This window comes from Leptodactylus fuscus, chromosome 3, assembly GCF_031893055.1.
Source record: "Leptodactylus fuscus isolate aLepFus1 chromosome 3, aLepFus1.hap2, whole genome shotgun sequence".
NCBI lineage: Eukaryota > Metazoa > Chordata > Amphibia > Anura > Leptodactylidae > Leptodactylus > Leptodactylus fuscus.
In genome coordinates this window covers 240,009,317-240,034,038 of record NC_134267.1, presented here as the reverse complement: position 1 = coordinate 240,034,038, position 24,722 = coordinate 240,009,317, and the positions used below count along the sequence as shown (strand labels likewise).

At 41.9% G+C, this 24,722-nt stretch overlaps 1 protein-coding gene across 1 annotated transcript in view; it reads left to right on the top strand.

Moving 5' to 3' along the window:
• Positions 1-24,464, top strand: part of LOC142196965 (vomeronasal type-2 receptor 26-like) — a 30,464-nt gene extending 6,000 nt beyond the window's left edge. Inside the window, exons 4-9 of the mRNA XM_075266936.1 lie at positions 5,893-5,909; positions 8,668-8,928; positions 11,658-12,458; positions 14,447-14,668; positions 21,295-21,418; positions 23,551-24,464. Of these exons, the coding sequence (XP_075123037.1) occupies positions 5,893-5,909; positions 8,668-8,928; positions 11,658-12,458; positions 14,447-14,668; positions 21,295-21,418; positions 23,551-24,464 (2,339 nt within the window). The remainder of the gene's footprint in view (positions 1-5,892; positions 5,910-8,667; positions 8,929-11,657; positions 12,459-14,446; positions 14,669-21,294; positions 21,419-23,550) is intronic.
• Positions 24,465-24,722: the final 258 nt, after the last annotated feature.

Genomic DNA, 24,722 nt, shown 5'->3' with positions numbered 1-24,722 from the left:
TGTGTATGTACAGTATATATGTGTAGTGTGAGGTTGTGTACGTACAGTATATATGTGTGTAGTGTGAGGTTGTGTATGTACAGTATATATGTGTGTAGTGTGAGGTTGTGTATGTACAGTATATATGTGTGTAGTGTGAGGTTGTGTATATACAGTATATATGTGTGTAGTGTGAGGTTGTGTATGTGCAGTATATATGTGTGTAGTGTGAGGTTGTGTATGTACAGTATATATGTGTGTAGTGTGAGGTTGTGTATGTGCAGTATATATGTGTGTAGTGTGAGGTTGTGTATGTACAGTATATATGTGTGTAGTGTGAGGTTGTGTATGTGCAGTATATATGTGTGTAATGTGAGGTTGTGTATGTACAGTATATATGTGTGTAGTGTGTGGTTGTGTATGTGCAGTATATATGTGTGTAGTGTGAGGTTGTGTATGTACAGTATATATGTGTGTAGTGTGAGGTTGTGTATGTGCAGTATATATGTGTGTAATGTGAGGTTGTGTATGTACAGTATATATGTGTGTAGTGTGTGGTTGTGTATGTGCAGTATATATGTGTGTAGTGTGAAGTTGTGTATATACAGTATATATGTGTGTAATGTGAGGTTGTGTATGTACAGTATATATGTGTGTAGTGTGAAGTTGTGTATATACAGTATATATGTGTGTAATGTGAGGTTGTGTATGTACAGTATATATGTGTGTAGTGTGAAGTTGTGTATATACAGTATATATGTGTAGTGTGAGGTTGTGTATATACAGTATATATGTATAGTGTGAGGTTGTGTATATACAGTATATATGTGTAGTGTGAGGTTGTGTATATACAGTATATATGTGTGTAGTGTGAAGTTGTGTATATACAGTATATATGTGTGTAGTGTGAAGTTGTGTATATACAGTATATATGTGTAGTGTGAGGTTGTGTATATACAGTATATATGTGTGTAATGTGAGGTTGTGTATGTACAGTATATATGTGTGTAGTGTGAGGTTGTGTATGTACAGTATATATGTGTGTAATGTGATTTTGTGTATGTACAGTATATATGTGTGTAGTGTGAGGTTGTGTATATACAGTATATATGTGTGTAGTGTGAGGTTGTGTATATACAGTATATATGTGTGTAATGTGATCTTGTGTATGTACAGTATATATGTGTGTAATGTGAGGGGTTATTATGTACATATGTACTGCATGTATATGTATTATATGCTTACTGTATGTGGAGTTATTATTTATGTACGGTATATATATATATCCTATTAATATTGTGAAAGTTTGTGAGTTTGTGTGTGTTTGGATGTTTGCTCCTCAATCACGCAAAACCTGCTCGACCGATTTGGCTGAAAGTTTCCACAAACATAGTTAATACACCCGATTAAACAATAGGCTACTTTTCGTCACAATAGCGCACATACGTTTGTGCTAGGACCCCTACAAAACCCAAACTCACACCACCATCTCTGCAATCTCACACACTTTGGACCATAGCAAGCCACAACATTCCTATTGCCCTCTGCAGCCTCGCCCCTAACCCCACACAATCACATATACATATACTTTACCACTTTGCCCCTCACCTTAAGGATACTCCAGGAGGCGCTCTTTAACGCTCCGGAGCAGCCATGTTTGCCGACCCCCATCGCTCTGACAATCCGCGACACCCCCCACCCATGTCAATACCCCTAGGCGGTCTAATAAATGCAAAAACAAAAACAAAAGAAAAGGAAAAAAACAATAAAAAGTATTACAAATTCAAATCACCCCCCTTTCCCTAGAACACATATAAAACTAGTTAAATACTGTGAAACACATACATGTTAGGTATCCCCGCGTCCAAAATCGCCCGCTCTACAAAGCTATACAAATATTTTGCCTGGACACTTAACGCTGTAGCGGGAAACATACTGAAAAGTCCAAAACCGCTGTTTTTTCTCTATTTTCATTATGATACAAATATCAATCAAAAGTGATCAAACCAATAGCATTTCCCGAAAATGCAACAACTACAAACGGCCCCGCAAAAAAGACATCCCCCGACACAGACGTATAAAAAAGTGACTGCTGTCAGAATATGGCGACTTTTACACACAAAAAAATGTCCACACACTACTGGCAGAAAATAACAAATCCTACAATGTCGTATATCCAAATATATTAACTTCAAATACCTCTGTCCCAAAGTTACTATGTACAGATTATACCAACACCGTATAGCAGCTGAAATACAAATTACATTTAACACAAAAGTCTCAGAATTACAGCAACAACAAGATACAAAGTTACATCTCATATCCCATCCCTTATACACAGTACGAAAACCTTACCCGCGCCTGTATATACCCACTGCTACAAGTTCTTCTTTGGCAAACTGCTCGTGGTCCCCCCTGAGATGTGAAGGGGGCCTTCTCCAAACTGCCACCAAGAGATCTCTCCCCCTCCCCCACAGGTGTTCTATGGGATTCAGGGCTGGACTCATTGCTGCCACGTTACAAGTCTCCAGGGCTTTCTCTCACCACCATTTTCTAGAGATCTCTTGGTGGCAGTTTGGAGAAGGCCCCCTTCACATCTCAGGGGGGACCGCGAGCAGTTTGCCAAAGAAGAAGGGTCTAAGATTCCAGCAGAGCCTTGTAAGAAACTCATTGCTGGTTAGCGGAAGCGGTTGTGCGCAGTTATTGTGTCTAAAGGTTGTGCTACCAAGTATTAGGCTGAGGGCGCCAATACTTCTGTCCGCACCAGTTCTGGAGTTTTGTGTAAAATGATCAATGATGTGACTTATTTTTTCATTCTCTTTTGTGTTTTTTCATTGCAAGAAAAATAAATGAAGATATTACCAAAGAGTTTGTGTTTGCAATCATTATCTGGGGACACCGAGGATTATCTGACAGAACTGCAGGGGGCCAATACTTTTGGCCAGCACTGTACACATAAGGCTAAGATTACATCTATAATCCACAAACCAGAAGTACAAGCGGACCGGGCACTGCCATATACTGTATATTGTGATTGTGTGCGGTGGTGAAATATAAAGCCGTCATATAGGAGTGTGGATGTATAAGCCGGGTCATACAGTAATAGTCCTTTGTACCCTGAGCAGAACAAGCCCAATATCACAAGGTCCGAAGCCCTAAACTCCTCTATAAGATCCTAAACCCCTGTACAGTCCCTGCTGAATTTTGAGCTTGTTCTCCATTGATTTCTGGATAATCAGGAGAAGAAAGCAGCAGAGTAAGAGGAGGAGAGTCACAGGCGTGTGTGTACTGTATGTGCTATGTGTATATGTGTGTGTGCCTATGTAATGTGTGTGTGTTGTGTGTGTATATGTGTGTGTGTCTATGTAATGTGTGTCTATGTAATGTGTGTGTACTGTATGTGCTATGTGTATATGTGTGTGTCTGTGTATTGTGTGTGTGATATATATATATATATATATATATATATATATATATATATATATATATATATGTGTGTGTGTGTCTCTTTTTGTCTGTATGTATTGTTATTATTTCTTGTATACTACCAACATATCCCACAGCACTTCCCATACATTGTCCCTCACTGTCCCATATAGGGTTGCACAATGTAAATTCCCTGTTCCTTAATTCACATGGACACACAGGGAGAACACACACACTCCTTGCAGATGTCGTCATTGGTCGGATTTGTATTGCCGCCCATGTATTGTATGTATATACACTCACCGGCCACTTTATTAGGTACACCTGTCCAACTGCTCGTTAACACTTAATTTCTAATCAGCCAATCACATGGCGGCAACTCAGTGCATTTAGGCATGTAGACATGGTCAAGACAATCTCCTGCAGCTCAAACCGAGCATCAGTATGGGGAAGAAAGGTGATTTGAGTGCCTTTGAACGTGGCATGGTTGTTGGTGCCAGAAGGGCTGGTCTGAGTATTTCAGAAACTGCTGATCTACTGGGATTTTCACGCACAACCATCTCTAGGGTTTACAGAGAATGGTCCGAAAAAGAAAAAACATCCAGTGAGCGGCAGTTCTGTGGGCGGAAATGCGTTGTTGATGCCAGAGGTCAGAGGAGAATGGCCAGACTGGTTCGAGCTGATAGAAAGGCAACAGTGACTCAAATAGCCACCCGTTACAACCAAGGTAGCCAGAAGAGCATCTCTGAACGCCGCACAGTACGTCCAACTTTGAGGCTACAGATGGGCTACAGCAGCAGAAGACCACACCGGGTGCCACTCCTTTCAGCTAAGAACAGGAAACTGAGGCTACAATTTGCACAAGCTCATCGAAATTGGACAATTGAAGATTGGAAAAACGTTGCCTGGTCTGATGAGTCTCGATTTCTGCTGCGACATTCGGATGGTAGGGTCAGAATTTGGCGTCAACAACATGAAAGCATGGATCCATCCTGCCTTGTATCGGTAACGGTTCAGGCTGGTGGTGGTGGTGTCATGGTGTGGGGAATATTTTCTTGGCACTCTTTGGGCCCCTTGGTACCAATTGAGCATCGTTGCAACGCCAAAGCCTACCTGAGTATTGTTGCTGACCATGTCCATCCCTTTATGACCACAATGTACCCAACATCTGATGGCTACTTTCAGCAGGATAATGCAATGCCATGTCATAAAGCTGGAATCATCTCAGACTGGTTTCTTGAACATGACAATGAGTTCACTGTACTCCAATGGCCTCCACAGTCACCAGATCTCAATCCAATAGAGGAGCATCTTTGGGATGTGGTGGAACGGGAGATTCGCATCATGGATGTGCAGCCGACAAATCTGCGGCAACTGTGTGATGCCATCATGTCAGTATGGACCAAAATCTCTGAGGAATGCTTCCAGCACCTTGTTGTATCTATGCCACGAAGAATTGAGGCAGTTCTGAAGGCAAAAGGGGGTCCAACCGGTTACTAGCATGGTGTACCTAATAAAGTGGCCGGTGAGTGTACACTATGCTCATGTCCTATTTCCTATATGTGTCCTGTAGAGAATTCTTTATGCTATTTTTGCTGTTTTCTTCCTTTGGCAGTAGCGCACAGGGTAGCTGAGAATTCACCAGGTATACATAGGGGCAATGGTGTATACTTTCTATGCCATGTGGGGTCAGTAGGTGAACGTCTGACTCACATGGCCATCTCCTGACCCTTGAGTACCCGTGATACTTAGTGATCAGATGATACGGTCACTATCTGATCTCTATATCTGCCTATAGGTTTATCTCCATGGCCAATATTGGGCCTAGGAGATCCCGGGAGATTCTCTACCAATAAATGGATACCAGTGTGTGATGTGAGGGAACACAGGAACAGGGTTTGCAACATCGTGAACATCCTCAATAGGCTCCTCACGGTTATGGTAATGGTTTGACACCTTCAGTTCTTGCTTCTGGCAACATAGATCCTAGACAACATGGCGGCACTCGTGTCACGGCTCTTAGATATCTCTGCTGCAATTGATCAAGGCATCTGAGTAGATGAATGTGGAGACTTAGGGTATGTTCACACGGGTGTTTAGCAGGCGGGTTTTGACTGCATCTTTCCTCTTAGGCCCATTCATCTGGACCTAATCGGGTGCAGGATGCCGGAGCGAGGTGCCGATATAGGTATATACATAGATGGATAGATAAAAATATCAGAAAGTAATAAAATAAATAAACCAAATTATTTTTTTAAAAAAATGCAATGGAAAAATAAACCTAAATTTGATGTAAAGCGTTATTACTATCTCAGATATTTATGTTCTATCCACAGAATGTTCCATAAGTAGCTGATAGATGTGGGAACTATCTACAGAACACGGCTCACCCCCGTCTCACTGGACACCGCACGACACCACAATTACGAGGCTTCTGATACCCTCATGTTATGCTCCTGTGACTCTCTGCATTTGCTTCTATTCAAGTCATGGAAAAAGCCAAGGTGGGTTCTTTTAGACCATGTCACTAGTTAAAGAGGACCTTTCATGGGTTGGGGCACAGGAGGTGTTAGATACCACTGGAAAGCTCACAGTGCACTGAATTCAGTGCTCTGTCGGCTTTCACGATCAGTGCCCCATGTGAAGAGCTATCGGTGCCGGTACTGTAGCTCTTCACAGTCAGAAGGGCATTCCTGACAGTCTGCCAGGAACGTCCTTCTGCACAGCAGCGCCTATTGCGCTGTACAGTCAGAGCGGGGAGGAACGACCCCTACCTCCGCTCACAGTGCTCGTCCATAGACCAGTATTATCAGGAGGGGAGGGGGCATTCCTCCCCGCTCACACAAATCAAATCAAATCAAATAGGCTTTATTGGCACGTCCGAATGGATATTTGGCATTGCCAAAGCTGGTAAAGTATGGGGGGGGGGAGTTGGAGTCGAGGGGGAGAGTATGGGGGGGGTTGATTTGGGATATAACAGTCCATGGGGTCTCATCTTCCACTTAGTTGGTGACAGCTGTATGGGGGGGTGATTTGGGGTATAACAGTCCGTGGAGTCTCATCTTCCTCTGGTTTGGTGACAGCTGGAGACATATTCGGCAGCGATCTCCACAGTGGCCTCTTCTTCTCCCAGTAGGATGTAGAGTTTCCTCTTCTCATCTGGGATGTGGGCAGAGAGTCTTTGGTAGTAGACGGCCCTCACAGCTGAGTATTTGGTGCAGTGTAGCAGGAAGTGGGTCTCGTCTTCTAGGGCCCCCTGGTCACAGTGCTGGCACAGTCTCTTCTCCCGTGGCTTGTACGTCTGCCTGTATCGCCCCGTCTCTATCTCCAGGTTGTGGGCGCTCAGTCTGTACCGGCTCAGGGTCTGTCTGTGTTTGGGGTGGCGTATTCTCTCCAGGTAGGTGGCCATGGTGTAGTCCCTTTGCAATGACTGGTACACGGTGAGTTTCTTGGAGTTATTTATTGCGCTTCTCCATTCCTCGATGTACCGCTCTTTGCCTCTCTCAAAGATTCCTTTTATTTGAGCCTTGTTCAGGGCATGTTGGGGGTTTTGGCTTGGCAGATGGCTGATGCTTGGTTGGGGGGTATCACTGTACAGCACTATAGGCGCTGCTGTGGAGAAGGACGTTCCTGGCAGACTGTCAGGAACGCCCTTCTGACTGTGAAGAGTTACAGTACCAGCACCGATAGCTCTTCACATGAGACACCGATCGTAAAAGCCAACAGTGTGCTGAATTCAGTGCACCGTCGGTTTTCCAGCGGTATATAACACTGCCCGTGCCCCAACCCATGAAAGGTCCTCTTTAAGATCTATTTTGAGACAAGTATTAGATTTCTCATCATCACTTCACTTATTTCTTTCCCAAGGTCACGATGCTGCATGCTATATACATAATATATATCATCCCCACTGTCATTGATGGACAAGGTCTTATAGACACCGGGTGCAAGATAGATGTGGCTGGAGAAGTAGAGAATGTTGCGAAGTCTGCAGACCTGATCATTGGAGGAATCCTAAAAATTTCGAATGAGCTTAGTTTCCACAAAAGTCTAAAATTTACCAGTTACTATTACATGAACCAATGTGTTGCGTAAGTTTAAAAAGCTTCCGTTTCTGAGTTATATATATATATATAAATATATACTATAATGACATTTTAAGGTTGTGAGCCTCCAGTCGCCATACCTGCAATATTCAGGTTTAGTCCAATAGACTAGAGGCGCCATAATGAGGGTGAATGTAATTGGTGATAAAAGGAACCCCTGGCGGGTCTCGTTTCACATAGAGGTTTTGATAATCCTTAGGATAACACTATCATGAAAGAGCAGGAATAAAGAGCCAGAATAGCCAACTTATAGGAGCCATATATACTGAATGTCTCCAACAGGCAATTGAGGTCTCCCCAATATACTTGGTCAAACACCTTGTCTGCACCCAACACCAAGAACATAGTCCGAATATGCTCTGCCCATTGAATCCAATGAAGGACCCTGCTAGTTCTATCCGGAGCCGGCCTTCCTGCAACAAATTCCACCTGATTGGATCTGATCAGCCTTGGGATTAGTTGTAGGAGGCGCTCGACCAAGTAAAGCGCAACATTTTATATCAACATTTAATAATGATATAGGTCTAAAATTTGCTGGGGAGTTACAAGTGTCACTCAGTTTGGCCAGGATTACTAGCCCAAGTTCTAATACATCTGTTGGACAAGGCGCATGCAGATCAGGGCTCGGTATCATCCCTATACCAGCTTTCTGGCATTGAGGGATTGATGAAGTTGGCACGTGCTAAATTTGGAGGTGCAACAATTTCATGCAAATGGCAGCTTATAGGAAGTGAGTTGAAAAACTAGGAAAGTGTCTGCACATATCAGCCGTTCTTAAGGTCAGTGCACCCTGAGTTTTTTGGCGCTGATTTTGATACTGAATCTGCCTTAAAATCAGTGTTCTATTGAGTGGCTTTTTGTAGGCTGATTTTGAGGCGGATTCAGCTTCAAAATCAGTGTAGTGTTCAGATGGAGTTTTTTGGTCCGGTGAGGCCACCTCAAAAGCTGGTGCACTGCAACTGAAAGCTGGTGCACTGCACCGGCATCCAGCCGCACACTCCGCTCCGGATTAGGCCCAATGAATGGGCCTAGTCCGGAGGAGGTGTGTCTTCAGGGTAACTCGCGAGGCGAAACGGCCTGATTGTTATATAGAACTAACCAAGTATTCTGCTGTTCCTAATATAGTCCACTCCTTCATTTGTGGAGACATCTCCAGGTCTTCATATTCGCTATAGAAGAAATAAACAGAAGATCGGACCTCTTACCTAATATCACTCTGGGATATAACATCTATGACTCCTGTAGTATAGAACATAAAGCTGTACATAGTGTACTGAGTATACTGTCCGGAGGAGAAGAAGCCGTCCCCAACTACAACTGTGATGAGAAGAACAATGTGGTGGCTTTTATTGGACACTTGATGTCCTTGCCCAGTCTGTCCATAGCTGAGATAGCTGGGCTCTATGGATATCCACAGGTAATATATTTCTTCAGTTATTCTGCTTGTAATGTACATACGAATGACAATTTAGGTAACACAGGATAAGTGCAACACATAGGTTACACTATATACATCCATATCAGAGCAACCCATGAGAACATGGCAGTCAGAACACTATTAGGAATAGTAGTGCGTACATGCGCAGTTGGCTCTGCCCAGGCCCGATGCCTGGCAGAGTGAATGAAGAGCTGGAAGATGCCGCGGGGACGCTGCACGGAGAAGACTTCTCGGAGGATCCAGCCCGACCCTCACTCGTGGACTTGGTAAGTATAATTTGATCGAATGTTGCCTACCCCTGAAACGAGCATTTCCCCCCCATAGACTATAATAGGGTTCGATATTCGATTCGAGTAGTCCAATATTGAGGGGCTACTCGAAACGAATATCGAACCTCAAACATTTTACTGTTCGCTCATCTCTAGTAGAGAACAGTTACATGAACTCCGCCTGGTTCTCCTTGGCTGTTATATGACTATGTATCAGTTTATTGTCCTGTTCTGTTCTCCAAACTGCTCACAAGTCAGTTATTACTGCACTGTAAGGATCAGTTCACACGGAATTGTTTTGCAGCGGATTTTGACACAAAATCCGGTTCAAAATCCACTGCATTGACTTCAATGGGAGCCGCTTGCTTCTGTTTTCTGCTAGCTAGTGACGGAATGAGAAGTGAGATGACCCTTCTTCCCGCAGATTCCGCAGCTGACTCAGCCATGGCGTCCGTGGCACGAGGCTCCCTCTTGATCAGGCCCATTCATTTAGGCCTAATTCGGAGTGTAATGCCGCGACAGGTTGTCGGTGCACTGCACAATTATCCTGTTGTGGCTCACCATACGGAAATTTCCACCATGTGAACACAGGGACGGATCCAGGGCCGGGCGAGCCTAACAAAACGCAGGTTGGGTTGGTCGATTAGAAGCACAAGGCCCTTAAAGGGGTATTCCCATGTCCCTTACTCATCAGTCTTTGCTGCTGTAAACTCTTCTTTCTTCCTGGTTTTCTTGCGTCAATTAGTGGGCGGGGTTTCATATGCAAAGCCAGCGGCGAGATGACATCGCTTCTATGCCGCTGGCCTTGCGTGCGTGCTCCCGATGCAGCTAGGCATCGGACATACAGCTCTATAAATAGATGGTGAGATCAGTCCCCCAGGCGTCACATACCTCACTCATTTCCCCCTCCTCTATCTGAGAGCAGGAAGCTAGGTCACGTGTGGTGCAGACACAGGAACTAGTTAAAAAAAACACCTCAAAAACGCATTTTTAGGGCTGATTTTTTCAAAAAAGACCTCCAGACCTCCAGACCTCCAGACCCCCTGGTAAGTAGGGCCCTGCCAAAGTCAATTGCCCATGGCCCCGCAAAGCCTGGATCCGCCACTGTGTGAACATACCATGAGGCTAAGGCCCCACGTAGCTGGTCACAGCAAAAAAGTGTTGCAGGAAAAAAGCAACAGGAATATGCATTGCAGTTTCAGTTTCAGCACTTTCACAGAACGTCTGCAGAGGTTTCTTTTACGGACCTTCTACTTCCATTATATCTATAGGTAAATCACCAGCATTACTATAGATATAATTCACATGCTACAACTTTTCAGGATCAATTTTAAAATCCGATTTCCGATCATTTTTCATTCGAACCCGATCTCGATCCCAATTCCGATCCCAATGCAAGTCAATGGGATTTTTTATTAATCGGAGATCGGATTTTAAAAGCAATCCTATTCACTATACAGCATGGAATCTAACAATTGAACGCTTTACTTGTTAGAATCCACGCTGTGTAGTGATTTTTTTGTAATCCTCTGGCTACTTAGTCCTCCCTGGTGTCCACTTACCTGCAGAGATGGCTGCTCCGGTGCCCTTCTTCGCCTCTCTGCCACTCCATGCTGCTCTTCTTGCCTCGCTGCCCCCTGCCTCCCAGATTAGGAAAGTGTGGGCGGGTACTGGGAGGGGAGACGTCACGTTTCCCCGCCCTGTACCCGCCCACACTCTCCTAATCCACAAACCCCGCCTTCCTAGCTCTTTAAACACTGACCTTGGAGGCGGTGACAGTGAGGCGAGAAGAGCAGCGTGGAACGGCAGCGAGGTGAAGAAGAAGGAGAACACCGGGCACCGGAGCAGCCATCTCTGGAGATAAGTAGCTACTAGAGATGTTAGTTTAGTCTCCCATTAGAATGAATGGAGGCAGCCGGAGCGCAGGGGGGTTAAGGCTGTGTGCCGGCTGCTTCCATTCATTCCTATGGAACCGCAGCGGAGTCTTCACACTGAGTATACATTCCACTCAGAATGAGCGGAGCGTATACTCAGTGTGAAGGCTAAGCAAAGCATTGTGGGAAATAGTACTGATCTCGATCCCACCTAAAAAGATCGTGTTCAGAATCGGAATCCGATCTTTTCCGAACACGATCGCTCAACCCTAGTCTGAACACTTTCTGTACCCACTGTAAAACCTATAAGCCCCTCACAGTTGGCAGAGGGTGCACCTAATGTGTGACCAGGCAAACTCCTTCACATAAATAAGGCGCATCCTCCACCAGGCCTTGCACCTGCAGGGGAACTCTACACCAGAATTATTATGTGCCCCTATGTGTGTTCAAACATTTACCAATGTTTATAAGCGATCCATCAAACAAAATAGTCACCATATGATGACCAGTAGAGCCGGTCCATAGTTACAGGACATGATGGTCATTTCATGTATTTCCCTTCCAGATCAGCTATGGAGCTATGGATTCCATATTTAACAACAAGCTCCGCTTCCCTTCCTTATACCGCACAGTTCCTGATGGGAGGGATCAGTATAAGGCCATTGTTCTCTTACTGAAGCATTTTGGATGGAACTGGGTGGGAATTTTAGTAGCAGAAGATGAAGGAAGCCAACGAGCCGCCATGGAGCTGAATAGCGTAATAACTCAGAGCGGGATGTGTGTGGTTTTCCAAGGCACTACCTATGACGTCCTCTTAACAATGAATTTTGTTGATGAATTTTACACCAAGGTCCTACATCGGTTCCTGAAGACCAATTGTGAAGTTATTATATATATTGGAACTTCTATGTTTCTAAGGATTGTGCAGACCAAAATGTCCATCGTATATAAGAGAAGATATGTATTTATATTACCGGCTTTATTTACTTCGTGGAATATTCGAAATGCAAATGAATTGGCCGGATCTCTACAGATTCCTCTACCAAGAAGAAATATTCCAGGGCTGAAGGATTATTTGCTCAGTGTTGGTCCTTACAAACATCGAAAGGCTACAATCATTTCTACCATATGGAAATTCTATCTTAAATGTTGCGAAAACTCTTCTCGGCTTTCCAAGTGCAGATTCTGTAATGATAGCAATCTCTTCAGTAATGTGTCTCCTTATGTGTATGACGTCAGTAATTTCCGCTATACCTTTAGTATATACTCTGCCGTCTACGCTGTGGCGAATGCATTACATGATTTATCATTAATAGAAGGAAATCTGAAGTCATTGTCGAAAAACAGATCCCAGATGTTATCAAAGGTAAGTATGTTCTCCAGAGATGACAGTGCTATGAATAGGGTTGAGCGACAAGATTGGATCCCGATCTTTTCCTGCGGGATTGAGGTCGGAGGTTATTTCCCACAATGATTGGCTACTGGCCAATCATTGTTAGCTTTTCCCACAATGATTGGCCAATAGCCAATGGGAAATAACCACCGACCTCGATCCCACGGGAAAGATCGGGATCGGAATCCGATCTTTTTGCTCAACCCTAACGATGAATGATACAAAGTACCAGAAAAACAGGGGAGAAAAAAGTTCCTGGTGTCCATGTCTATAGTTTGGCATTTGTCATTCCCCGATGTGAAATTGTATATATAATCCTTGAGATACTTGACATACCCACACGCTATGCGATACCGACACTCATTACCTTCCCTTAGTGGTCATCAGTCGCTTCCACTGATTTGTTTCTTTCTAGTTTCATCTCTCTTCCTCCTTGACCTTCTCTACCTATAACTAATCTCACCCTTCCTCTTTCTTCTTGCCCTACCCCCTCTTCCTACCACCTCTAACCCTTCTTAACTTTACTAATAATCTGACGGATAATTTGCTTCCTCGACTCCTTCCAACAACATGTCTAAGCTGATACTACGTTTATTGTCCTCGGATTTAATTCACCAAACAAAAGATCGAACATTTTTACAATCCTTTGCAAACTAAACACAAGTATTGCATTTCTTCAGGAATCTCATTTCAAAGGCGAGTGCATGCCACACCCCTCACGGAAACAATATTCCCAAGCTTTCCATTGTATGCACCCGTCATCTGCTACGAAAGGATTTTTCATACTGCTTCGTCATTCTGCTCCCTTCCATTGCTCACATTGATATGAAGACTCTTTTCCGCAAAGGCACCATAGCCGCCCCAAAAATACACAGACAAACCCTGAGCCGGTACAGACTGAGCGCCCACAACCTGGAGATGGAGACGGGGCGATACAGGCAGATGAACAAGCCACGGGAGAACAGACTGTGCCAGCACTGTGACCAGGGGGCCCTAGAAGACGAGGCCTACTTCCTGCTACACTGCACCAAATACTCAGCTGTGAGGGCCGTCTACTACCAAAGACTCTCTGCCCACATCCCAGACTTCATATCTGCAGACGAGAAGAGGAAACTCTACATCCTACTGGGAGAAGAAGAGGCCACTGTGGAGATCGCTGCCCAATACGTGTCCAGCTGTCACCAAACCAGAGGAAGATGAGACTCCATGGACTGTTATACCCCAAACCACTCCACCCCACCTCCCCATATAGCGGTCCCCAACTAAGAGGAAGATGAGACCCCACGGACTGTTATACCCCAAGGACAAGCCCATACATTAAAGCACAATTTATTAAAGGGAAATTCATCCCTGCATGCCCAGAAGGCTTAAAGAGGCCACTAAAAAGACATCCCAACCATAACAGTGGAGGTCCAGGGAAGGAGAAAAAATAAAGACCAAATTCATTTTTCTGTTCTTTTGGGCTACAATGCTCTGTCTCTGCCTCCTCTTGATGACTCCACCAGGAGAGCTGTTTAATCCCAAGGTGGCGAACCATTGTCTGAATAGCAATCATCTCCTATTCTACTTAATTTGAGAGGACAATAGTCCTAGGAATCGTATGTGACTTTTTTGGAGGACAAGTTTCCAAACGTGACCCAATTTAATATTTCCAAAAGAAAGTGCAAGATATCCTTCTTGTTTGGTTCCTCTCCATCCAGCACATCCTCATGATGACTGGCTCTCTACTATGAGATCATGCGCCCAGGAGCACCACTGAGACCCAATCATGACATGTTGAAGAGACCTCAAAGTATAATGTGGCGGCCAAATTGGTATTTGTTTGGTTTCATTAAAAAACAAACAATTTGGAATATTCTGGTCAAACCCGTTGCAAACCTATTCACCAATCTGTACATATAAGTAGTAGAAGATGAAACACCGGAATTTCTGTTCATAACAAACTTTGCATTTTTCCACAGATCAATCGCTACTTAATGAAGGTAAATTTCACGACTCCGGGCGGTGAGAGGGTTTACTTTACTGATGAAAGAAATGTGCCGGGAAGATTCGATGTGGTGAATTATTTTATTTCAAGCACAGAGAAAGAAATAAGACAAGTTGGGTATTTTCATGATTTGGACGGCCATGAACAAATTATAATAAATGACAGCGAAATTCACTGGGATCCAAAATATAATAAGGTAGATTTATTGTAACATTACATTATTTTTAAGATTATTATTATTATTATTATTATTATTATTATTATTATTATTATTTATTCTTAATTTATATCCTTCTCACTTCTCTTCACTGCTGGGCTCAGAATCTATTCTTATTTAAAGTATCCATACACATTAGCAGATAGAAGACATAATCAGCCAACTAGCTCGTGTTTAAGATAAAGATAAGATAAGATAATCCTTTAATAGTCCCACAATGGGGAAATTTCAGTGATACAGTTCCATGGATGGTACAGTAGTATATAACAAGAGAGAAACACATAGAAGCTCATGGCAGATAGAGAAATCCTAGGAATCATAGCAACTAAAAAGAAAGAAACACAGACACACTGCAGGATCATTTAGTTCTCTGTGCGGATTGATGTTAATAATACAGCCTGACCGTGGTTGGAGGACACGAGGAGGGGGAGGGAGTCACAGCATATAGATATAACAGGCAGAAACATTTTTTGCAGAGGTGGAGGACATATGCAGCTGTCATGATAACAGGTGGTAGTTCCTTTGGTAGGTGGTGAGATCTCCTGCTCACAGCTGATAGTTCGGTATCTTGTATCAGCACTATTGTCCATTAACCACAAAAAATGCCCCAAATGTCCTTCATCACAAGCCGTCCTCTTCCTCCTCCTTTCTTCTTACCACTGTGTTCTACTGCCCAGAGAGGTCTGAAGCCATCCAGGTATACATGGTGCAGCTCTCTTGCCAAGCTTCCATAACTCCTGGGGTAGGTGGGTGATGGTTCCCAGGCTGTAACATAATCCCACGTGTCCACAGTAATAGAAGAAAGAAATACCAGTCAGCTGTAGCATCTTCACACATCAGCAATAGACGCCAAAAATAATCTCCTTGAAAGAAGAAGTCCGCATTTTCCGGCAGGTTTCTCCTCCATGCTTTGTCTGCCTCATGGTGTCCATGCTGTCCTTAGCTCGTGGGGGGATGGTAACAGGCACATGTGCACACAGGAAAACTCCAGCTGATTCAGGTCTTGAGTCTTGTCCATGCTTTAACAATAGAAACAAAAGGGAAAAAAAATACTCCACAGGGTCTTCCGTTCCATTTATAGTTCCTAATTCATAGTGCTAGTTTGCTTGGTTAGAGGATTCTTGAAGATACAGACAAAAAGAGTGAAAAGGAAGATAAAGGTTGCTTTCAGCTTGGAGCTCTGTATCGAAGCAGCCACTCAGTGCGGTGCCATCTTTATGAGAGTGTCCTGATTTCATCACAGGTGACAGCTGTCAGGAAAAAGTCAGCTTAGTGGACTTTCACACTTGCACCCCGTGTTCGGTTTGTGCATTCCGCCGGGATTCCGTCTTCAGCCCCGGCGAAACTGGATATTCACCCATTCACTTGAATGGGTTTGCAAAAGTGACCACCTGTGGCCTCTCCATGGGTAAACCATTTTTTTTAGCCAGACACAAGTCCTGCATGTCCGATTATATACCACTGCAGTCCACATTTACCAGAAATTTTTGGATAACAGCCACAGTAATTTGTTGCATTAAGTGCCAGTTGTGTAGGTTATGTTTAATCTCACGTTTAGGCTGGGGCCCCACTGAAAACACCACAACAAAAAACATGGCATTTTACAGTGTCTGCAAAGTGGATGGGATTCTGGATAATCCAATTCACACATTGTAGAAAAATATAGATAGTGGAAATGCTACAATTTTCAAAGCTGCTATGTTTTTTTAAATCGCAACATATCAATTATACTTACGGAACCGCTGGTGTTCTCCATATAGGTATATTAGGGACAGAAAGTTTTCAGCAGAAAACTTTTTAGACTAAATCACTGTAGGAGTAAATAAAATATGCAGATCGTTCGAGAAATAGAACCAGCGTAGCCCCGTTAGGAAAGGTAAAACTCATCTTTATTTAATCCATGAAAAAATGTAATACACGCATGTGAAAATATAGAAACTGCGCCAGACTGACGCGTTTCGGATAATGGTATCCTTTCTCAAAGTCTGGTCTGAGAAAAGAGACTCACACAATCTCCTATGTAGGGCCACAATCTCAACGTCATAATTGACAAGTGATTACAGGTGTCCGATCTTATAGCAGCTCTACACAAGGAACAATACATCATGAATACAAAACAAACACATAAAAACACAAAACAAAGTTTATAGTAACAAAGTTGCACAAATAAAAACATGATAAAAAACTTAAAGTGAAGGAATAACAAGGATAGTCTATGTTCTATTAGTTTTCTTACCTGTCAAAGAAAAGACTCGGCAAGACGTACTGGCTGGCTCCAATAAGCTGCTGCCAGTACTATCATGTAATTTTCTATCCTAATTTGCCCACACTAAAGATGAACATTGCAGACGTAAATGACCAAACTGCGCGTGCGCAGAAAACCGAAACATACGCTCATATACCAAATGGTTGTGTGCCAATACTAACACTCCAAATCTCCATACAAGTTTGCCCTCACTAAAGATGAACATCACAGACATAGATGACTTAATTGCGCATGCGTAAAATACACTAGAGCGTGCATTCAAAACTTGGTGGCTATAATGCAGAATATATCACACTGCTAACAACACGTAACTCTTTACTAACCATAGACCAGCCTCAAAATGCAAGGTAAGTATTAAACTGCCATGAAGAGGAAATATGCTAACCTATGGAAATTGATATTAAATATTGTATCTATGAATGTTTGAATGCAAATCTACTCTGATTATGAGCTAATGTTCTTTATTAAGAGCCAATGCCTATTCTGACAAGATGGAAAACTATATAGACTTGGAAGAAAAAAAAACTCCAATATTGGACAAAAATCAGATATGATAGATATATGAAACGTCATTGCGTTGATTCATTCCATCTGGAAATCGTGTACCTATTTTCAAGATCCAGAAAACTTCACGTATCCTCACCAATCTTTCCCAGTCACCCCCCCTAACAGGGCGTTTAACCCTTTCTATTCCTTTGAATGTAAACGGATGGACATGCCCATTGTGTTTTTGATCAAAATGTCTCGAGACCCCCGTGCTCCTGAAATTATCATCCCTACCTATACTTGAGATGTGCTCTGCTATACGCACCTTTAAAGCTCTAATAGTACTACTTATATAATGTACCCCACAGTCCGTGCAGGTGATTAAATAAATCACATGATCACTACTACAGTCTATATGATTCCTGATAGTGAACTGTGTAGTACCATCTGTAGTCCTGAAGAAAGTAGAAACGTCAGCAAACCTACAGACCCCACACCTACAATTGCCACATCTGTAGAAACCTAAAGAGCGGAGCCAAGTGATATTATTGCTCGTATCAGTGAATAGGCTCGGGGAGATAAAATTACCAAGGGTTTTGCCCCTTCTAGATGAAAAATTACATCCTGTCGATAAGATTTGTTTGAGAATGGGGTCCTGTTTTAACAGAGGAATATTTTCTTTTATGATTTTAATTATCCTGGGATATTCCATACTGTATCTAGTGGTAAAATTAACCCCCAAACCCCTATTCTCTGACGTAGAACTGCAGGATTTAAACAACAGATCCTGCCTGTCTGTATTCATGGCTATCTTGCGTGCCCGTTCAATTGTCCACTTGGGGTTGCTTTAATCTGGTGCTAGTAATCTGTACTTCTTTATAGAATGCCTCTTGTGTAGAGCAGTTACGTTTAACTCTCAAAAATTCTCCAACTGGCAATGCTTTTTTAGTGCTATTTGGATGTAAGCTGGAGGCATGCAGAAGCGTATTACCCGCCTCCGGCTTGCGGTAATTCTCAACATGGATTTTACCCGTATCCTGATCACCTGTTAGTCTAACATCCAAAAAATGTATACTTATACTGTCCACATTAAAAGTGAATTTTAAGTTATAGGGATTCCCATTGATGTAATTAATAAAATCTATGATGTTCTCTTTGTCTCCCTTCCAAACTAACAGTCCGTCATCTATATATCGGCCATACCATTGGATATGGCCTCTATATGGATTATGATCACAGTATAAGTATTTTTCCTCCCACCACGCCATCACGATGTTAGCCAGCGAGGGGGAGAAACACGCACCCATGGGTGCTCCTCTGGTTTGCAGGAAGAACTGGCCATTGAACATAAAAAAGTTATGATGTAACAGATAATCAGTAATTTGTATAACATACTCATTGAAGTCCGGTTCAAAATTGGCATGTGTGTACAGATAATACGACAAGGCATCAAGTGCCACATTGTGTGGTATTGAAGAGTACAGAGCTGTGACATCACAGCTCACCCAACTATATTCCCCCCTCCACTGAAACCCATCAAAGATTTTTAGTATTTCTTTGGTATCCTTGATGTAACTAGGGGTGCGGAGGACCAAGGGCTGAAGCACCTGGTCCATCCATTGACAAATATGTTCATTTAATGACCCTATACCCGAAATGATGGGTCTCAGTGGAGGGGGGAACCCTTCTTTATGCACTTTTGGTAACCTATGGAATATGGGCATGATCGGGTGTTGTACCAAAAGATAACTAGCCTCCTTTTCAGAAAAAAAGCCCATATTGACTCCCTCAGATATCAATATTTTTAATTTATCTGAAAACACCAAAGTGGGATCCATTTTCAAAATTCTGTATGTTTCTGAATCATCAAGAATAATGTGCGCTGCTTGTATATAATCTTTCGTATTCATTACTACTACTCTCCCTCCTTTATCCGACATTTTAACTGTAATTTCTTTGTTTTTTTGTAACCAAGATAAACATTCCCTCTCTTCCTGACTCAAATTATCCTCCTCAACAGCAGATCTCTGTTTATTGTACAATTCCACTAATTCATTTTCAACTATTGACTGAAAACTGTCTAATACCGGTATTCTGGATTTGAGTGGATAATACAGAGGATTTTTTACTCGCACTGACACATCCACTTCACGATTGACAGTTTCATTATTTAAGCCCTGCAAATCCGTCAGACAACATTGCTCCTGAAATGAAAGGCCAATATAATCATTATTATCGTAGTTGACTTCACGATGTTGTAGTTTGGTTATTGAGTCGGTGCCCCAAAAATGCCTTTTTAGGGTAAGTAGTCGTACAAATTTATTTATGTCAAGTAAGGTGTCAAAAAAATTAAAATGTTCACTGGGTACGAAATTGAGTCCTTTAGACAACAACTTCAAACATGGTTCAGACAAAGCAACAGATGATAGATTGAGTACAGATTGAATACAATGTATGGTCCCTGATGTATCCACCACCTATTGTATAAGTTTTCCCTCACACTTCCCTCAACGCGTTTCGCTAGGGGTCTAGCCTAGCTCATCAGGAGGATGATAATGCAGGAGATGATAATATTTGCAGTTAAAACTGCATTTCCCGCGCCCTTGATGGTAGGACGCGGTATCAATATGTTGCAATATATTGTATTTATCCAGTTAGGATACGTAGCCCATGAATAGAGACTAATAGGGCTAATGTAACTATACCCTAAGTGGCAACAATGTTAACATAGGCAATTGGAGCATACTTGAGACCAGTAGGGCATTGTGTGAGGTGTAGTTGAGTGGAATACGGCTTGTGAGAACGTGAGACTGTACTGTATTGAATATCCTCCGTTTCAATATAGCTCCTGTTGTCATTATCATATACGGGGGTTAATTTGTCAGTAACAGAGACTGCTCACAGAGCTTTCACCTCCAGGACCTCCCTCTGGCCTTACTCACAGCCTAGGTGGAACCACTAGGGATTTGTATCTAGATTTCCTCGCACCTGATTTCATCTAGAGTTCCAGGGATATATAGGTGTACTGGGGCATACCAGATTAGCTCCTGGCACACTATCAAGGAATGAAACTGTTAATGGCTGTACCAGACAGGGATTGACTTAATAATTATTGGTTACCCTTTATCAATGAGGTCATAGTACAGTTTTGTAAAAAAAAAAAAAAAAAACATTTAAAAAACATTTAATAAATTGAGGCCATTTTTAAGAAAGATTATTAAAAGTTATATTTTATTTACTCCTACAGTGATTTAGTCTTTATGTGAGTAACTAACCGTCAGTGATAAAGAAAACTTTTTAGGTTTTCTGATAAAAATGTTGTGGACAAAACCATAATGCATTTCTACCACATTTTCTCTGCGGTGCTTTTTGGTTGCAGCACCCACCACTGCAAGTAACAATGACTGCAACTCTACGTTGGACTTGACTAGAGGTGGCCGAATGGGACCGCAATGTGCCGGGATCAGCTCATATATTCCAAGTTGTTTGGTTTTTAGTGAAACAGAACAAATGGCGTCTTCATTTGGAAAAACAAAAATAGCAACTCTATGAAAAAATGGCCAGGGCCACGTATGACCAATAGAGGGAAGGCAATGCCATGTGTGCAGGGACTCACACATCATGTAATATCAAAATTTGCAGGTGAATCATATCTCAGAAAACGCCAGCGGTTTCCTTATAGATATAATTGAAGCAGAAAGTCTACAGAGGAAACCTCTGCAAATGACAATATGACAAGTGGTGTAAAAATACACGATAGTTAAATCAAATGTAAAGTAAATGTTTCATCCTCGTACATGATATCATATTTACAGAGGTGTCAGACTTCTTATATGTCTTCTTCTATCCCCAGACCCCCCAATCTGTCTGCTCTCCGCACTGTCTACCTGGATACAGGAAAGTCATCCATGAAGGACAACATAAATGCTGCTACTACTGTGTCCCATGTCCGGAGGGGGAAATCTCCAACCAGACCGGTAATATTTACCCACAGACTGTCCGACCTGCAGAAAATAAATCTCAAACATATATATTTTCCCCTTCACAACACTTGCCATGTATATAAGAAACAAAATCCTAGACCACTAACTTGTTCTGAATAAGTTACTGCAATATCCTAGTCATAGTCTATACAAGCACGTGAGTTCTATGTCTCTTTTTAGTATTAAATATGCTAATCTATTCTCCAGGATGTAATTAGGAGGACAGTGCACTCTGTACACCGCCCTCTAGGGGCAGCATCCTTAACATCATGCATGACTCAGTTAAAAAGTCTAATTAATCATGATGCGGATTTAATTGCCAAATTAGTATTTCTATTCCAAAAGGAACAGATTCCCAGCTATGGACAGCGCTGTTTCTGCCTATTGGGCCTCCTCAGCATAGCGTAGGGATAGTGATTTGGCAGAGTATATCTGTTCCTTTTGGAGTAGAAATACTAATTTGGCAAATAAATCCGCATCATGATTAATTAGACTTTTTAACTGAGTCATGAATGATGTTAAGGATGCTGCCCTCTAGAGGGCGGCGTACAGAGTGCACTGTTCTCCTAATTACATCCTGGAGAATAGATTTGCATATTTTTTACCCAGAATCCCTAGCGGAGCAGGAATGACTTGTAAGTCTCCGTACTGCCTATGTAGGCACACACTCTCCCTGATGTGTACAATTATCCCCTGACCCTCTTTTAGTATTAGTCACAGTCACCCTCATCTGATTGCCCATTACAAAGAAACTTAAAAGGCGCCCCTAACTTATAATGCCAAAACCCCACAATTCACTATACCTTACACAAAACCACATCTGTGCCCATGACCTTCTACTCTTCTCTATTAATTATTTCCTCAAAACCATGTTCCCTTGACCTCTTGGACTAATCTCACTGGTTTTAAAACATTGTAATCTTTTACAAGGAAATAAATAGAGATGGACGAAACTCCCAAGATTTTTTTCTTGTGGGATTTGGTGGCAAAGGTACCCGGATTGTTTCGGGATGGGCAAGTTCAGTACAAACCACACTTTAAATTGACTTAAAACATAGTGTAGAATACTCTTAGGGCTTCTAGGAACCTATCTATAAAACATAGTGTAGAACACTGTCAGGACTCCTAGGAACCTATCTATAAAACATAGTGTAGAACACTGTCAGGGCTCCTAGGAACCTATCTATAAAACATAGTGTAGAATACTCTTAGGACTCCTAGGAACCTATCTATAAAACATAGTGTAGAATACTCTTAGGACTCCTAGGAACCTATCTATAAAACATAGTGTAGAATACTCTTAGGACTCCTAGGAACCTATCTATAAAACACAGTGTAGAATACTGTCAGGGCTTCTAGGCACCTATCTATAAAACATAGTGTAGAATAGTCTTAGGGCTCCTAGGAACCTATCTATAAAACATAGTGTAGAATACTGTCAGGACTCCTAGGTACCTATCTATAAAACATAGTGTAGAATACTGTCAGGGCTTCTAGGCACCTATCTATAAAACATAGTGTAGAATACTCTTAGGGCTCCTAGGAACCTATCTATAAAACATAGTGTAGAATACTCTTAGGGCTCCTAGGAACCTATCTATAAAACATAGTGTAGAATACTGTCAGGACTCCTAGGAACCTATCTATAAAACATAGTGTAGAATACTATGAGGGCTCCTAGGAACCTATCTATAAAACATAGTGTAGAATACTCTTAGGGCTCCTAGGAACCTATCTATAAAACATAGTGTAGAATACTGTCAGGACTCCTAGGAACCTATCTATAAAACATAGTGTAGAATACTATGAGGGCTCCTAGAGACCTATCTAAATAGAATAAATTTTAGTTCATCCAAGACTAATCTCCATTTGTTCGGTTTTTGAATCTTACCTTATTCCTTAAAGATTGAAAGCTCCTGTGGAATAGGATGGAATGGAAAAATCCAAATACTTTACTGTACTTCTTGTTTGTTATAAAATAATTTGCTCAAGCTAAGAAATACATTTTCTTAAAATCATTTTCATTTTCAGTATTTTTCTAAAAGACAAAAGTTGAAAGCTAATTAAATTTTTAGAAAAGAAAGCTGGAAAGCTTCCTACATAATGGTGTATTATATTATTTTCAGATATGGAAACTTGTCTGAAGTGTTCTGAGTATCAATGGTCGAATGAGAGAAGAGACACCTGTATCCCAAGAACAGTCGACTTTCTATCTTATGAGGATTCCCTGGGATTATCTCTAGTTGTTATTGCCGTGGTCTTCTGTCTTCTGACTGCTCTTATATTGGGGATATTCATCAAATACAAGGACACCGCCATTGTGAAGGCCAATAACCAGAACCTCAGCTTTATACTTCTTCTCTCACTCATTTTATCCTTTCTCTGTCCTTTCCTATTTATTGGGCGTCCAACCAGAATGTCCTGTCTCCTCCGACAAGTGGCTTTCGGGAACATTTTCACAGTTGCTGTTTCCTCAATCTTGGTCAAAACAATCACCGTAGTCTCGGCCTTCAAAGCCACAAAACCCAACACATCAATGAAGAGATGGCTTGGGAGACATTTCTCTACTTGTCTTCTAATCATCTTCTCATCCATTGAGGTTTCCATCTGTGTCATCTGGTTGTCTTTATCTCCACCATTCCCATATCAAGATACAGAGATAGAAATAGGGAAGATAATCCTACAATGTGATGAGGGGTCTGTCATTGGTTTCTACATTTCTTTAGGTTATATGGGATTTCTGGCTGTCTTGAGCTTTGTTGTAGCATTTTTCGCCAGGAAACTTCCAGACACCTTCAATGAGGCTCAGTACATCACCTTCAGCATGCTGGTCTTCTGCAGTGTGTGGATTGCCTTCATTATGGCCTATCTCAGCACCAAGGGGAAATACATGGTGGCTGTGGTGGTCTTCACCATTGAGGTTTCTAGTGCAGGACTTCTAGTCTGTATCTTCTTTCCTAAATGTTACATCATCCTACTGAGACCAGAACTGAATGTAAAAGGAAACTTAATAGTTCAAATAAAACATAACATAGTATAAGATCTAGAATAGAACAATGTAAGGTTTGATTTTTTTATATTTAAAAAATACTATATCCACTTAGAATTACTGTTGTTTTATCTCTCCCTGAACACTATATAAGGTTTCATAGGGGTCGAGCTTGGACACCCTTTTTCTATTAAATCTTTTTATAAAATTTTACATCTTAGAGAAAAAATAAAAGATGTAATAAATACAATGCAGAAGAAATACAAATGTCTTATGGATTCTATAAAGAGAAGGTGATAACATATAAGG